Below are 14,746 nucleotides of genomic sequence, written 5' to 3'. Positions count from 1 at the left end.
GTGGTAGAGTTTACTGCATATGAGCAGTAGACCACAAACCGTAATGAGTAGAGGAGTTTACATTTACAGCACATCAGAGCCAATCAGCTCCATCAAAATACATGAGCTGGAGTGAGAAAACATCAGTGGTCGTACCAGAACGACACAGACACTGCAGTAAAACCATTTTTCCACACACTGGGTAGAACCTCATCAACCGTACACACCACGTCACCCACAGTGCAACAGCATTCACTCCTATCATTAATTACTTAAAAGATGAAGTGTGGAAACATTTTGGCACAGAAAGTATTTTATTTATTTAGCTAAACAGAGACTAAGAGTTTGAATAATCAGTTCTGATACTTGTTAAATGCACACACTGACTAGACTAAAGTGCAGTCATCATGCTAGTGGCTGAGAGGCTGTAGACACAGAAGTGTTAGGTGCCAACACCAGCGTGCTAATAAAATCACACTGACAGTATTAACATGCTGATGTACAACATCACCATCTTAGTTTAGAAAACAAGAAAACATTTGCTAAAATAAAAGACATGCATCCTCTGAGGACTATGAATGTCGGTACAAAACTTCACGGCAAGCGATTTCTCTTTCATTCTGAAGCGAAGAGGCGACTCTGACTGAATAGAGATTCACGCCATTAGGAGGAAAAGTCAATGCTGTGCTCAATTTGTGCACAAATACAAAAGGCAATAAAAACACACGAGACTTGGGACTTTCCATGGCAGATGTTTTTGCTTTAATGTCTGTTTGGGAGCTCTAATAATGATTCTCCTACCATATACTGTACTTATCTCTGAGAAAGTTAGCTACTTTCAATATTTATTGCTGACTCTAAACTGTAGTTGGCATTTGCTTTTACTGTTTCTGAGAAATGACTTCCTTTTTATTGAGGTTAGCCATAGCTCTTTGGTTCTGTTGAGGTTTTGGTCACTCAGGGAGGACATATCTCTGAAAAGCAGCTCTGCAAATTGAGAAATGTTTCACTTATTTTTCAATCTGCAGTCTCTCCTGCTGTAGGACAATGGGGCAACACAAGGGGAAGATAATTTGGACGTTTTTTATTTTTCATATACACATTCACCACTTTATAGCACTTTGTTACAACTCATTAAGCTCTATACTAACTCCATATATTTAAAAGCATGGATACCCACGGTGGCAATTAAAGCAGTGCTAGTGTTAGCATTATGCTCCAGCCATAAAGTAGATGCACATATCAGCACTGTTTGAGTAAAGGTTATTTCTACGGGGCTGAAATACTGCATGTAGACTTCAAACGGCTCGCACTTCACCCGCCTGGATGCACAGTCTAAAAGCTCAACATGGTGTGTGGGACAATAGTGGCGCTCAAAAGCATTACGGTAATCAGGGCCAATGGAATTTTCCCTGCATCATTAAAAAGGGATTGGTCTGTTCACTGTGTTCATGGGAAGTGCCGTTAGTTAACCCAACAAAGGTGCTCTAGCTGTGGACTCCCAGAGATGAAGGGCATCACAGGGGCTCAGCGAATCCACTTCTAATCCTCTCGGCCCCATTGTACCGATACACTCTAAGCCCTTTGACCACTTCCCGCTCTAATCTCTACAGATTTGGGCGAGTTAACAAGTTTCTGATCCGTGGGCTCACAACGTCCCTCCTCCACCTCCACGGCCTCTGCTTTCCTTGTGGTCTCATATTTAACAGTAATAATCGATGTAATTTAGAAAGACCTTTTTAAACTAGGGTTGCAGCGTACTTTGCAGGCACTCACAAATATTTTTTAATGGTCAATTTTCAAGCAAAAATACCAAACATGATGGTTCTAGTGAGGATCCACTGCTCTTGTTCTCCTAATGTGAAAGAAAAGTGAATATCTTTTGGGTTTCACTGGAAAACACTGCAGTGAAGTTTATAAAATTACAGTTTTGATAATTTCTAATTTCTCATAAGACCAACTGGTAACAACAGTACTAATTAGCTGCAGTTGTAAGTTTCACTAGTATAAACAATTCGACTTAATTAGGATGAATTTAAAGTCTGCAAAATCTGTTAGCTAGAGAAAGTGTCATATATTCAGAAGGATACTGAGTTTATATAAAACGCATAAAAGCTGCAAATCCTCACAGCGGAGCTGGAATCAAGCACCTCAGTTCCAGCACTTCAATCAAGTCGAGAGGATATTGTCTATATGTGTGTGTGAATGCGTCAATGCCTAGATGTCAGGAAGGGGGTGGGGTTTTTTGAACTGCTATTACTAAGTAATAGTAGGCTGCATTCAGGGAGCTGGTGGTCCTTACAAAGCACTTGACAGGCAAAAAGACACCCCATGATTTTGGGGTGACCTGGGTTTGTTTAGCGTTTCCCATTGCTGCTGGTGACAGTGACACGTGTCTAGGGTTGGGCTGGGTTGACTCCAGGATTTGGGGTCTGGGGGTGGTGAAGGGTGTGTGTGTGTGTGTGTGTGTGTACAGATGGTTGGACCGTTAGAGATGCTGTCTCATATTCCCAAGAGTGGAGGCAGAGGTCAGGGATCAAAGCCCCAACTAACTCCCCACCCAACACTGGGTCTGGGAAGGTACAGAGATCCAGAATGAGCCTCTGCTCAGCCACATTATGCAGTTTCCACCATTAATGCCACAGCAGGAATAGCAGGAGTCTATAGGCGCAGTGGTTGACTGTGTGTGTGTGTGTGTGTGTGTGTGTGTTTGTATGGGAGTGTTGTATGCATCTCTGGTGCCAGACCATTGTAGCTTGTACAATATAGCAGTGCAGCTGGCACGTGCTACAAACACACACACACACACACACACACACACACACACACACACACACACACACACACACACACACACACACACACACACACACACACACACACACACACACACACACACACACACACACACACACACACAGACACACAGACGCGCTCACACACATGCCAGAGTCTAGAAAGGTCTTTTAATTAAGGGATTTGTTAATTTTCTATTCAACTTGACAGTGATGAATGGGGGTGCACTGCCTGCCCATCTCAGCCTCGGCTGTTCGGCAGACAGAGCTGCCTAGGAGGCCTCTGGGTGTGATCATCACACTCTGAAACCACATTTACACATGAAGATAGTTAACCCTTTGCAGGCCAGAGTCACTGTATTTAATGAGGCTGATAAAAAGGAAAAAAAAAAAAAACTACTCACTGTGTGGAGGCCAGATAGGACTGAGAGGTAAACAGAGTTAAACAATGCCATGCATTGTGTGAATGGAGAAAGATTTGTTGCTGCTATTTGGCTTGAACAGAAGTAACACAGACTATTATCATGTTGGCCAGTTTAACCTTATCATGCTCTCTATACATGTTTCTGTGAAACATCAACTAAACCCCTGAAACCTAAACTATAATTTTCTTTCTTTTTTTTTGTTACAGGTTGGGGAAAAAAGTCAGCATGTCAAAATTCTTATATCAAACAACTGTCACTAATATTCTTAAAGCTTTATGTCATTTTCCAGTAAGTTATAGAACAGACTTTATCTGGATTACAAAAACCTTGTGATATGCTGGAAGAATAGAAATCTAGCAGGTTCCTTCCATCTTTAGGGAACAGTCAGCGAATAATTTCTCAGTGCTATCAACTACGGAGCTGTTACCTACTGCGCTGCACAAACCCAGAACTTTATTAGGACCTTAAATGGATCCCAACTTCAGCCTTTTTAAATTTATATTAAAAACGTCTTGTTTCACAGTGACTGATTATTTCTTCTACTGTACATAAAGTTCCTTTATTAAATTTGGGGTGATTTATTACTGCACTGTAACTACTCTGAAACTCGACTCCATGTCTATTATTTTTGTTTTATTTTATTCTTATGCTAGATTTTTGTATTTATTGCTTTAAATGGACTCTGCCCTGTGATTTCTTTGTTTTAGAGGTGTCTTGACTGAATGAAGACGTAAAACTGAGTATATTTCATTCTCATCATCAAAACCTTCTTTGTCGCTGCTAAACATGTTTTGCATTAAAAGTAATATAGGCACCCTGAAGCAGCAGAACCACATATCATATTGTCCCCCATGCCATTTATCTATTGTTATATGGCAGCCATTCATCTTTTAAATGCTCTCTCATGATTTCCTTTGTGTATGCAGAGCTGGAGGTGACCTTGAAAATGGACCATGTGGTGTTTTCTGATGATAATTTATTCTCACATACAAGAAACTGTCTTGCTAACATGATTTTCTTCTTCATGCTTTGTGCCATCTACACTCACTGCAAACTTTCGCAGCAGCAGCAGCAGCAGCAGCAGCCAACATACTCTCTTTTCAAAAGAAGCCTTTTCAGGATTTACAGGGTCATGCAAATTGTGGACACATGTTGTTGAAGATTTTAGTAAGATTTAAAGTCTAATTCGCTCTTTGTCACACCAAAGACATTTCTCTCACTGCTGAATTTATACTGATTGTCAACGTACATAAAAACCTAGGGTCCCTAATAAAACCTGCTGATAAAGTTGTCATAAAAAAAGGTGTGAAAACAATACTGGATATAGACGGAGGACGATAAAACTTAAAATTTTTATATAGACAATGATTTTTTATAGAAATTCCCCTCTAACACTGAATCACAAGATCATTTCCAGAGATTCACCCTGAGTCTGTAATAGACTAATATTGATTTATTTCATCAATGAACCCCACCCAGCCACACACACACACACACACACACACACACACACACACACACACACACACACACACACACACACACACACACACACACACACACACACACACACACACACACACACACACACACACACACACACACACACACACACACACACACACACACACACACACACACACACACACACACACACAATTGCAGCAAACTGGATCTTGCTTCAATTTTAATATAAGATGTGCAAATGACTTTTGTCTCAACTTTGACTGTCCTTAATATTTCTCTGGATAGTGTGACAAAAATAGTAACACAGTCCCGGGCGTCAGGTCAGTTATCAAGCTTTTCTTTTTTTTTTTTTTGTGAGACTGTCTTACTGCGCTTTGACTGACACACACACACACACACACACGCGACACGCTCCGTTTTAATGCATATTAATGAAGTTAAACGTCCCGCTGTAGAGAGGAGACAATGGAGCAGAGGAGGGCTGGTTGTGAGCACAAAGCCGTGGACTCGGGGGACGCAGAACAGGTGCAGGGAGGACGTGGCCGCTCCATGTGGAACGACTCACTATAGGTTCACCAGTGCAGGAAGGAATGTGACAAAGTAGTTAAACGCATGATGCCGATTTTGTTTTGTCTTCGGGTTTAGAGTCGGAGGTTTGGGACTATTGTTATTGTCAGTTTCTATAGGTGCTGCTCTTTTTGTTCTCCCTTCACTCATGAATATATCAAAGTGATTCATTGTAAAATACCAACTTTCAGGATTTATCTCAAAAAATAAGTTCCCATCTTTTTAAGTCTGTCTTAAAACAACACTCAGATGCTTATATGTACATTTAAAACAGCTTCCAGTTGCTGTAATATTCCTCCTCTCCATACTGGTCATAAACAGATCATTCCTAAAATCTTTCCCACTTTATGTTTCTTCACAATCTGGGATGTGGCCACTTTTTTTAAATCTTTCCTTTGTCACTGGTTGATAATTTTTACAGTTCAACTAATCTGACTCCACTTTTTCAGATGTTCTTTATTTAAAAGAAGAATACAAAGATTAAAAGGCGACAGTGTCTCTGGATGTCACAATAAATCAGACTATTGCAGAAGAATGGATGCGTTTTTTATAGTGAACTGAAATGAACCACTTTTTTCTAATTGTGCATGTTTCTCAAGCCGTTGTGATCTATGTGCATGTATTACTGTCACACTTTATTATTATAGGTGATCATGAGTGCAATAGTCTGCAGCTGCAAATTCTGACCTTCTGTTTTTACTGAAACATCTTTACAGAGAAACCTCTGCGACTTTACACATGAAGATCAGTTTACTATTAACACTGATGGTGTAATCGGTTATCTGATCATAACCTAAACCAAGGTTTATAAAATGTACACTCCACAAACACTCCAGTGTTTTTCAGGCTCGATTATTAAAACTTGGCAATAAAAAAAATCAGTTCCTTGGAAGTTCTCCAACTTTCCACAAAGGTGTTTAGAAACTATGACTTAAGAAAACTCCATGTCCTGGCTGTCAATCCAACAATAGTGGTTTTCGATCAACTAAAAAAAGGCATTTTTAGCAAATTACTCTTCACTCTATCCTTTTAAGTTTTTAAAAAAAACAAAAAAACTGTAAGAATGAACTATGGAGAACAATATAACTTTCTATTGAGACCCCTAGGATAAATAATTCTCTTATGGGGAGATAGGCTGGTAGCGGTAAGTGATGTTGTGGGAAGGTGGAAGGACTCGGCCAGCTCAGTGGGTCCCTGCTCTGCTCTGTGGACCCTCCTATGGGGCAGGAGAGATAATCAACTTGAACCAAACCACGCCCCCGTGTTTTATTCAGAACTTATCAGCGCCTACATGCTGAGTACTCCGCATACTGAGCCCAGCAAGGGAAGAGAGAGTCTCGCCTCCACAGGGTACCCATGCTGATAAACACATCAGAAACGGCTTTTCACTTGTATGGACATTAAACTCTGCAGTTCAGCCAGGATGGATTTTCTAGACCGCGGTTACCTGGACGCGCGGTCCCCGTATGATTACACCTTCAATTTCTGGAACGACTACCTCGGCCTGTCGACACTTGTCGCCAAAAGTAAGATCAACAGTCCGTCCTGTAGTCCCAACTCTATAACCGAGTCTCTCAAAGCGACTCTTGGCTTAGAGGACGATTCCCCGGTTTGTTCCTGCGTAACTGGGCACGGCAGGGACAGCGACGGGCACTTGGACTGCTGCTGCACGGCCCCGGGCTCCCCGCCACTCTCCATCTATGATCTGAAGGAGCGCATCTCGCTCCTCAGGCCGTACGAGCATCTTGCTGGGGACTCTCCGCTGGGAGACAGAGATTCACACCCCTACAGGGGAAGCTTCTCCGGCCTCGACCTGCTCTCCATGGACCGAAGGCGCAAACAGACTCAGAGGGGGAAGCCGGAGCCGAAGGTGTGCGTCTTCTGTCGGAATAACGGCGCGCCAGAGGAGGTTTACGGCACCCATATCCTGAAGACAGCCGACGGCAGAGTCCTGTGCCCCATCCTGCGGGCATACACCTGCCCCCTCTGCAGTGCCAACGGTGACAACGCGCACACCATCAAGTACTGCCCGCTTTCTAAAGACCAGCCGAGCCAGAGAGCGACGAAGGGAGGCAGGCTGATTGGCAAGAGACTGAAAATCTTCTAGAAGAGGAAATGATTGAAGTTTGAGTTGCACTGTTTGAAATTACTAGTAATGTTGCCCCATTTCAATGCACAAGACAAGTCTGGAGAGTGAGAGAGATTTTAAGAAAATAAGATTTTTATTGATTTTTTTTGTACGTGTCACTGCTTCAGTTGTAATGTTTTGGTCTATCTGGTCACTCTGTGGGCACAGAGTTTACATTTGGACGCAATACCCCCCACCCCTCCTCCAGAGCACTCTGAGGACTTAGTGATAATAAATGAACCAAAGTACTGTACAGCTCAGCCCGTAAATGAGCGCCTTCATGCTGTCATCAGAAGTTGCTGTGTTTTAAGATCGCAAACAGCCCTGTACCTGTCAGGGGGATGAAATAAATGAATATGCAGCACTCCTGATATGAATGTTTAGTCCCACAGTCCATTGACCCATGAAAGTAAGCCAGATGCAAGATATACGTCTTTATATGGAGCACATTTTTCCTGAGAGAAATGTTTTCTACCAAAGGAATACGCTTTTGTATTTAGCCTAAAGATCACTTCTGTATTGTTTCTAGGTTGGATGTCTTATATTCTTTATGTGATTTAATGTGCATAGTATTTTACAGAGTTCAAATGAATGTAAAACTGGAAGGTGTAGATCTGACAAGCAGCTCACCCACATGCTCCTCAATTAGCACCGAGCTCTTTTATTTTTCGTCACTAAAACACAAATGTTAGATGATTTTTTTTCTCCTCCAAGTGGAAATGTGTAACTACAATTCTTGTAAATGTAAAAAAAAAAAAAAAAAAAAGGGGGCAAATGATTTTAGCAATGAAAATCTTGACATTCCAAAGTCTTTATCTGTCAACAGAAATGTTTTATGTACTTATTTTTACCTTATGTATCATTGGGAAATATATTCACTGTAAATGACTTCTGAATAAACATGTCATTTGCATTTTCTTACTGCTTTCTACTATATCACTGCTGATGTAACATCATACACGTCATGATGTAGCGACAGCACAGCCAAATAGTTTATTTCGAGATGAGATTTATACATATTGTGTTTTTATATAAACATGAAGCTGTTTCCTCTTCAAATGTTTCTGCAACAGTAACACACATATGAAATGCAAACGCGCCATCTAGTGCTCAAAACCTTAAATGACAACATCCCCTGCAGTCTGTTCAAATATTGACTGTTCAAACAGAAACGTGATACAGACAGAAGATAAAACTTTTTATGTTTAATAATAGATTGGTTGTAGCAATGGAAAGTAATTGAAAATGATTAGAAACGTACTTAAACCTACAGTATATGTGACTTAATGTGAGCAACAGGCTGATACTGTTTAATTTAGTAGGTAGTTTCCTTCATGTTTATGATTAAAACTATCTCATTAACACAATCAAATCTTTCCTTTCACATTATTTATATATTATATAAGAGGAGAGTTTACTTTGGGAAAACACAGACATCTAGTATGGCTTGGTTTTTTTTTTTTAGGTTTGAATGGCTTCAGACAAAACTTTTAAAAATAAGTCCTGTGGATTTCTCACATTGTTTTTGACAGCCCCTCTAAGGGGAGGTGAAAAAGATTTGATTGTGTTTTTTATTGTAAGAAGGTGTTACCTATAACAGTACAAATGGTTCTGTTCTATTCAAGTATCCCAGTAAACCATGTACAATACCAGGGTCCTGCAACTGAAGCAGTTTAGTGAATAATGATCATTTTTATGTTATATCAATAATCAAAATGTCCTCTGTGGGTCCACCCAAAATCACAATAAAACCTGTTTTCTCTTTGAGCCTTTATATTTAATGATTAGTGACAAACAGTCATGAGAAGCTGTTCTAAATAAACAAACCAACCAGACCTCTCAGATCATCTGGGACAGACTTTAGAGCCTCATAGAGTCAAAACAAAACACAAACGAGCAGCATTTGCTTTTTATGCACAACATATTCGAACCAAACCCGCAGAAAATCTGAAGTCACCTTCAAGTCTCCAATGCTTTAAAGCTGAAAGTTTAATGCTGCAAATACTGGCAGCCATAACAGAGAACGTCACAAGACCACAGGAGACGCCAAGATTTTCTTCCCTAGACTTATTTTTCCCCCAAGCACATTGTGTTACTGCCCAAGCATTTTAAGGCCATCCTGCCCTGATCAGGGTGGTAGCTGCAATGTTCCTGTGTGTGTGTGTGTGTGTGTGTGTGTGTTTTGTCCCAGTTATAAAAGCTTTTGTTTTTTGTTCCCCTGCAGAAATTTCAGCAGCTGCTACTTTTGATCCAAAACTAGTCAGTTTTTGGTAGAAATCAAAAACACACATTATAATACAGGTTCCATGCTCCAGTGTAATTTTGCTGCATAAACCTCATATTAATAAAGTACTGACCTGTTCCTGTTGGTACTTAAACATATGTACAGTGGAAGAAAAGATGCATGTGGGGAATAAGTGAGTAACAACTGGGTGTTGCAGAGAAAAGGAGAATGTATATTTGGATAAATGTTCACCCTGTGGAATATCACATCATATAATGACCCACATACCATACTTGATGTTAACTAAAACTTTATTATTATTATTATTAGCCACATGGCAATAACATTTATTGAGTGAAACTACAATATGTGTTAAAAGTAAAGACAAGGAAGCTGGGCTGGAAAATAATATGTGGCTCTTTAGCCACATTACACTAAAGAAAACAATGTTAGTCTCAGTTTTAACCAAACCAGTTTTGTTTCCCAGTAATGTGTGTACAGACAAATCATTTATTTCTCCTTTCGTCTGAAATACCTGAAAGTTACTCACTTGTTGTCCACAGTTTTATTTTCTAGCACTCTACCTTACGTACCAGTATTTTTTAAAAGTATCTGATTCATATAATCTGTGTTGTAATGTGCTGCTTAAAAATATGAATCTTAAGAACATGAAAAGCATTTGATGCCTGTTTGTTTTACAGGTACCCTCTTACCCTCTGCCTCATGGCGGGTGTTAATTGGCAGGAGTGTTTACGTCAGCAGATACAGACACTTTCTGCCTCGGTCAGGACGGCTGAGGAACATCAGTGACTCATCAGTGTGTAATCTAAATAGATGTGTCTGAAGCTGCTCTGGGAACTGACAATACGTAGGACAATGCAAAAGGGTAAAAACCAATGACAGGACACTGATGTAAAGCAGTTAGAGAAGATAATCAGAAATAAATGTGTATAAAGGGGAATATACCATAGACCCAGTCACATGTAGGGTTCAGTTTGTTGGACAGGGTTACCATATCTGACCCATGGGGTTTAATATACAACTGATCGATCTTGTCATATTATTTCAGATAAAGATGAGGGCGCAAATTGCCCACATGAATTTATTCAAGTACCACAAATCCCTGTGGTAATTCGTTTATTGTTTTCTAGCCCATTAAAACCTTTTATGTATAACACACCCCCCCCCCGGTCTTTATGCACTATATCGATTCTCTCTAAACAGGCTGCGGAAAACACTTTGTTTCAAGTCATTTCCACGAGGTTTGCTTCAGGTTATTTCATCACTTCATGTATATGCAGGTGAGTTCACTGCTCGAGAGCCTGTACCGATGGTATAAAACAGAATGTGCCCCTAAAAATACTACAGAGTAATGAGATTCAGTGATTGCAGTGAAATTTTCAGGGCAGAGTAAAAGCAACCGTGCTCTACCACATTTACTCTGCCTGCCGCTGCTGACAGTGAATCAGAAAACCAACCTTCCTTTCTCCTCACTGCAGCAGCCTGCTATTGGCCCAGTGGATGCTGACAACACCGATGTTTCTGTGTGGTGGGGGCGAGGAGCAGCTTCACTTTATAAAAGCCTGGGGTCTGCAGCATCACTGAGCTGGTGCAGTGCAAAAACGCTCGCTCATCCTCACCGATGGTGTGCAGAACAAGGGGGACATAAAAAAAAAAAACCTTCTGAAACTAAAACATCCGTAACCTTTTCTAAACAAACAAAAAAACCCACAACAAAAAATTCATCATGAGCTACGATTCCTACTTCTCCTACCGCCGCCCTTGGGACAGCTACAGAGGCTCCCGAACCACCACCAAATCCTCCATATCTTCCTCCCTCTACTCTTCTTCTCGAGCTCCTCCGTCTGGGAAGAGGACGGTGAGGCTGGCCTCCTCTTCCCTGCCAGATGCATCTGAGAGGATGGACCTGGCTCAAGCGAGCTCTGTCAACACAGAGCTGCTGGGCCTGCGTTCCCAGGAGAGGGAGCAACTTGTGGACCTCAATGACCGCTTTGCCACCTATATTGAGAAGGTGAGACACCTGGAGCTGCAGAACCGAGCCCTGCTGACCGAGCTGGAGGCGCTGAAGAGGCGGCACAATGACCCATCTCGTCTGCAGGCACTCTTTGAGGGGGAGGCTAGGAGTTTGAGGGCCATGATTGACTCGGAGAATGGTGAGAAGATGCGGATGGAGGCAGAGAGGGAATACATGCGTGATATCTATGAGCAGATGAAGGAGCGCTATGAGGAGGAGGCGAGGAGGCGTATGGATGCTGAGGAGGCCCTGCAGAGGGCCCGAGAGGAGGCGAGCAGGGCCGTGCTCGCCAACTGTGACACTGAGGCCACCGTGGTCTCTCTGTGTGATGAGATGATGTTCCTGAAGAAAGTCTTTGCAGAGGAGCAAGCAGAGCTGCAGGCTCAGCTGCAGGTGGTTAACATCAGCGTGGACGTGGAGGTGTCTCGGCCTGACCTCTCCACCGCCCTGCGAGACATCCGGGCACAGTATGAGCGGCTGGCAAACAAGAACATGCAGGCCGCTGAGGACTGGTACAAGAGCAAGTTTGCGAGTGTGGCAGAGATGGCCAGCAAAAACAACGAGGCTGTGCACGCCATTCGGGAGGAGACCATGGAGTACCGCAGACTGCTACAGACGCGCTCTTCAGAAATCGAGGCTCTCCGGAACGTCATCGACTCACTGAATAAGCAGCTGGAGGAGCTGGAGGAGACGCAGGCTAAGGAGGTGGCAAAGTACCAGGTGAATAAAGGACCAAATATGTGGTCCCTGCTCCGTGTTTCTCCCCTTTTCATGCTTCAATGTGACCTGAGAAGTTTCCTGGTCTCCACTCAGAAGAATTCTTCTTCTTCTAATAGAAGCACAGGAAAAATGGGCAGGGCAGACAGAAGGATGAAAATGGTGTAGGTAGCGTTAGAAACTTTACATACAGCAAGCAGAGAAACAGCAGCTCCACCTTCTTCATGCTGTAATGCCCGGCAAAGGAAAGAAGCAAGGGTGAAATTCTGCAAGGTTACTGAATATTAAAAAAACCTCACTGCACACAAAAAGAGACCAGGGGCCTTTTTTCCATATCTCTCTTACCGATTTCCAATTTTTTTATAGCAAATTACTGCAAAGCAAAAACTAAATGCTTCCAGTTTTAATAACGTGTGAGGCATCAGTATGTGTGTTATTCTGTGTTTTTCCTTCACAGATAAGAATAAGTGAGCTGGAGAGGGACATCACTGAAGCCAAGCAGGAGATGGCACGTTACCTAAGAGAGTACCAAGACCTTCTCAATGTGAAAATGGCCCTTGACATTGAAATAGCTGCGTACAGGTGAGACGTTCACTGACACACACACAAATGAACAAATACTGCATAGTGTCATGTAACTGTTACTACTGCCATTTAGTTTCTGTCAACAAAACACTTCGACCTTAACTTTCCCTGAGTAAACATGTTTTACTGAACTTGACATTTACAATTAGTGTTTTTCACACTTTGGTTTGTGTAAATACATAAATAAACTCAGTGAGAATCTGTTTGTCTTATTTACAGGAAACTTCTTGAGGGGGAAGAGATTCGCTTGACTTATCCTTCCTTTCCAGCCCTAAACTAAAACCTAAATGCCACCAGCCTGGCACAAACCTGAATTCTTCATACCCCCTCTTTTCCTGCCTCGACCTGACCATCACCCCCTTTACCCTCTTCATTTCTTTTCCAATCCTCCCTCTGACATCTCTCCTCCCAAAAATACTCCCTTTCTTTGCTCTTCCCCAAAACCAAACCACAGACCAAAGCTCATTCTTCTCAAGACAGATGCGCCCTTGTACTAAACAAGAGGTCCACTAGAAGTCCCCCTTCTTCTACACACGTTCTGACACCACACACCAAGAAGACAGAAAACTAAAACCATTGAGTGGCTGCACTGCATTAGTTACATAGCTACGTTGGACAGCATTATTGTCTTGGCTGAGTTCATCACTGTCAAACACTCTAAGGTCCAAGCGTCAGAGTCACTATTTGACTTTCTGACCCCTCTCTGTGCAAACATTTGACCAATTGTTTGTGAAGGAGGACACAAAGCCAAATTATCTCTCGATGCTCGGACTCTATCTGCGTTTGAAGTAATGCAAGAAAACTGCAGCATTATTGACATAGAACTCTACCAAACGATTACGCGTCGTCCTGCACCCCTGGTTCTGTAGTTGTAGTCAGTGAACCAGTAACCTTAAAACTTTCTTTTCAATTATATTAGAGACCCAGTCGTGTCATTTTTAGTTATTCTTCCTCCGCATTTACATCAACAAAATTACTGCAAACTTTGGTTGGTTTGAAAATCAGAGTGGATTTTGGTCTTACTGTTTGGATAACTCAATTTAAATTTGTCATTTCTAGTACAACTGTCTTTTCTTGCATAACTTTCCAGATGTATGTGAATGCTGAGGAAGACTAGCTGTTACTGGTTTGTCTTATAATCACAGTGTGTCTCTCAGCCTATCTGCATTAGATTTTTTCATTCTGTAAGTTTATTCAAAGCTAAATAAATGAAACTGAACTGCAGGAGCTACTTGTTTGTCTGCTGATCGTAGATCTAATGGTGCTTTACATCTGTGAACCAATGTCTGCACCATTATGCTTGGTGAACCTGTAACAGCCGGCAACAAGCTGAATAAACATATAACTGACCTGCATATTCGTTCATACCTCGTGTTTTCATTTGAGACTTTTCACAATATTCAGTAGGTATTACAACATACCATATAACAGGCTAAACACATCTGCTGTATGTGCTTATGTACTGTCTAATAATAGTGAAACTGAGAATATGCAGAGGAACTGCCCGAATGCATAAAACACATTCTGCATAAAGAGAAGACACCTACTACAACTGCAGCATAGTTTAAGTTTGGATGGATAAAATGCCATCAGAGACACATTTTACAAAAGCAAACAGGCCACAACAGATATACATTTGGAGACTGATCATTTAAACTACTACTAAATTAGAAGTACACCTCATGATCAATGACTTTAAGTTAATAAAGTAATCATTTCATCGAGGTGCTGGTGTAATAGTTTAGGAATAGGTAAGGACACATCTCACTTACAGCTCTCAATGTCACAGGAACGACACTCAGCAGCACTGCACCATTTCCCATC

At 41.6% G+C, this 14,746-nt stretch overlaps 2 protein-coding genes across 2 annotated transcripts; both read left to right on the top strand.

Moving 5' to 3' along the window:
* The first annotated feature begins 6,556 nt into the window (after positions 1-6,556).
* LOC113128836 (nanos homolog 1-like) lies at positions 6,557-8,125 on the top strand. The gene has a single exon (XM_026304435.1). The coding sequence runs from the start codon at positions 6,627-6,629 to the stop codon at positions 7,338-7,340; it is 714 nt and encodes a 237-aa protein (XP_026160220.1). The 5' UTR covers positions 6,557-6,626; the 3' UTR covers positions 7,341-8,125.
* Positions 8,126-11,204: 3,079 nt separating this feature from the next.
* On the top strand, positions 11,205-14,277 carry neff2 (neuronal intermediate filament family member 2). The gene is made up of 3 exons (XM_026294512.1): positions 11,205-12,340; positions 12,795-12,919; positions 13,142-14,277. The coding sequence occupies exons 1-3, from the start codon at positions 11,333-11,335 to the stop codon at positions 13,200-13,202; spliced, it is 1,194 nt and encodes a 397-aa protein (XP_026150297.1). The 5' UTR covers positions 11,205-11,332; the 3' UTR covers positions 13,203-14,277.
* Positions 14,278-14,746: the final 469 nt, after the last annotated feature.

The sequence above is a fragment of the Mastacembelus armatus genome, chromosome 22 (assembly GCF_900324485.2).
Source record: "Mastacembelus armatus chromosome 22, fMasArm1.2, whole genome shotgun sequence".
Classification (NCBI taxonomy): Eukaryota; Metazoa; Chordata; class Actinopteri; order Synbranchiformes; family Mastacembelidae; genus Mastacembelus; species Mastacembelus armatus.
Note: the sequence above shows the minus strand (reverse complement) of the source record. Positions and strands in the feature narration are given on the sequence as shown.

What these genes read in the sequence shown, in the direction of transcription:
- neff2 (XM_026294512.1), top strand. Translation starts at nt 11,333, where the DNA reads ATGAGCTACGATTCCTACTTCTCCTACCGCCGCCCTTGGGACAGCTAC. An exon ending in AGGAGGTGGCAAAGTACCAG is followed by an intron (nt 12,341 to 12,794) that starts GTGAATAAAGGA and finishes TTTCCTTCACAG; the next exon opens with ATAAGAATAAGTGAGCTGGA. An exon ending in ATTGAAATAGCTGCGTACAG is followed by an intron (nt 12,920 to 13,141) that starts GTGAGACGTTCA and finishes TCTTATTTACAG; the next exon opens with GAAACTTCTTGAGGGGGAAG.
- LOC113128836 (XM_026304435.1), top strand. Translation starts at nt 6,627, where the DNA reads ATGGACATTAAACTCTGCAGTTCAGCCAGGATGGATTTTCTAGACCGC.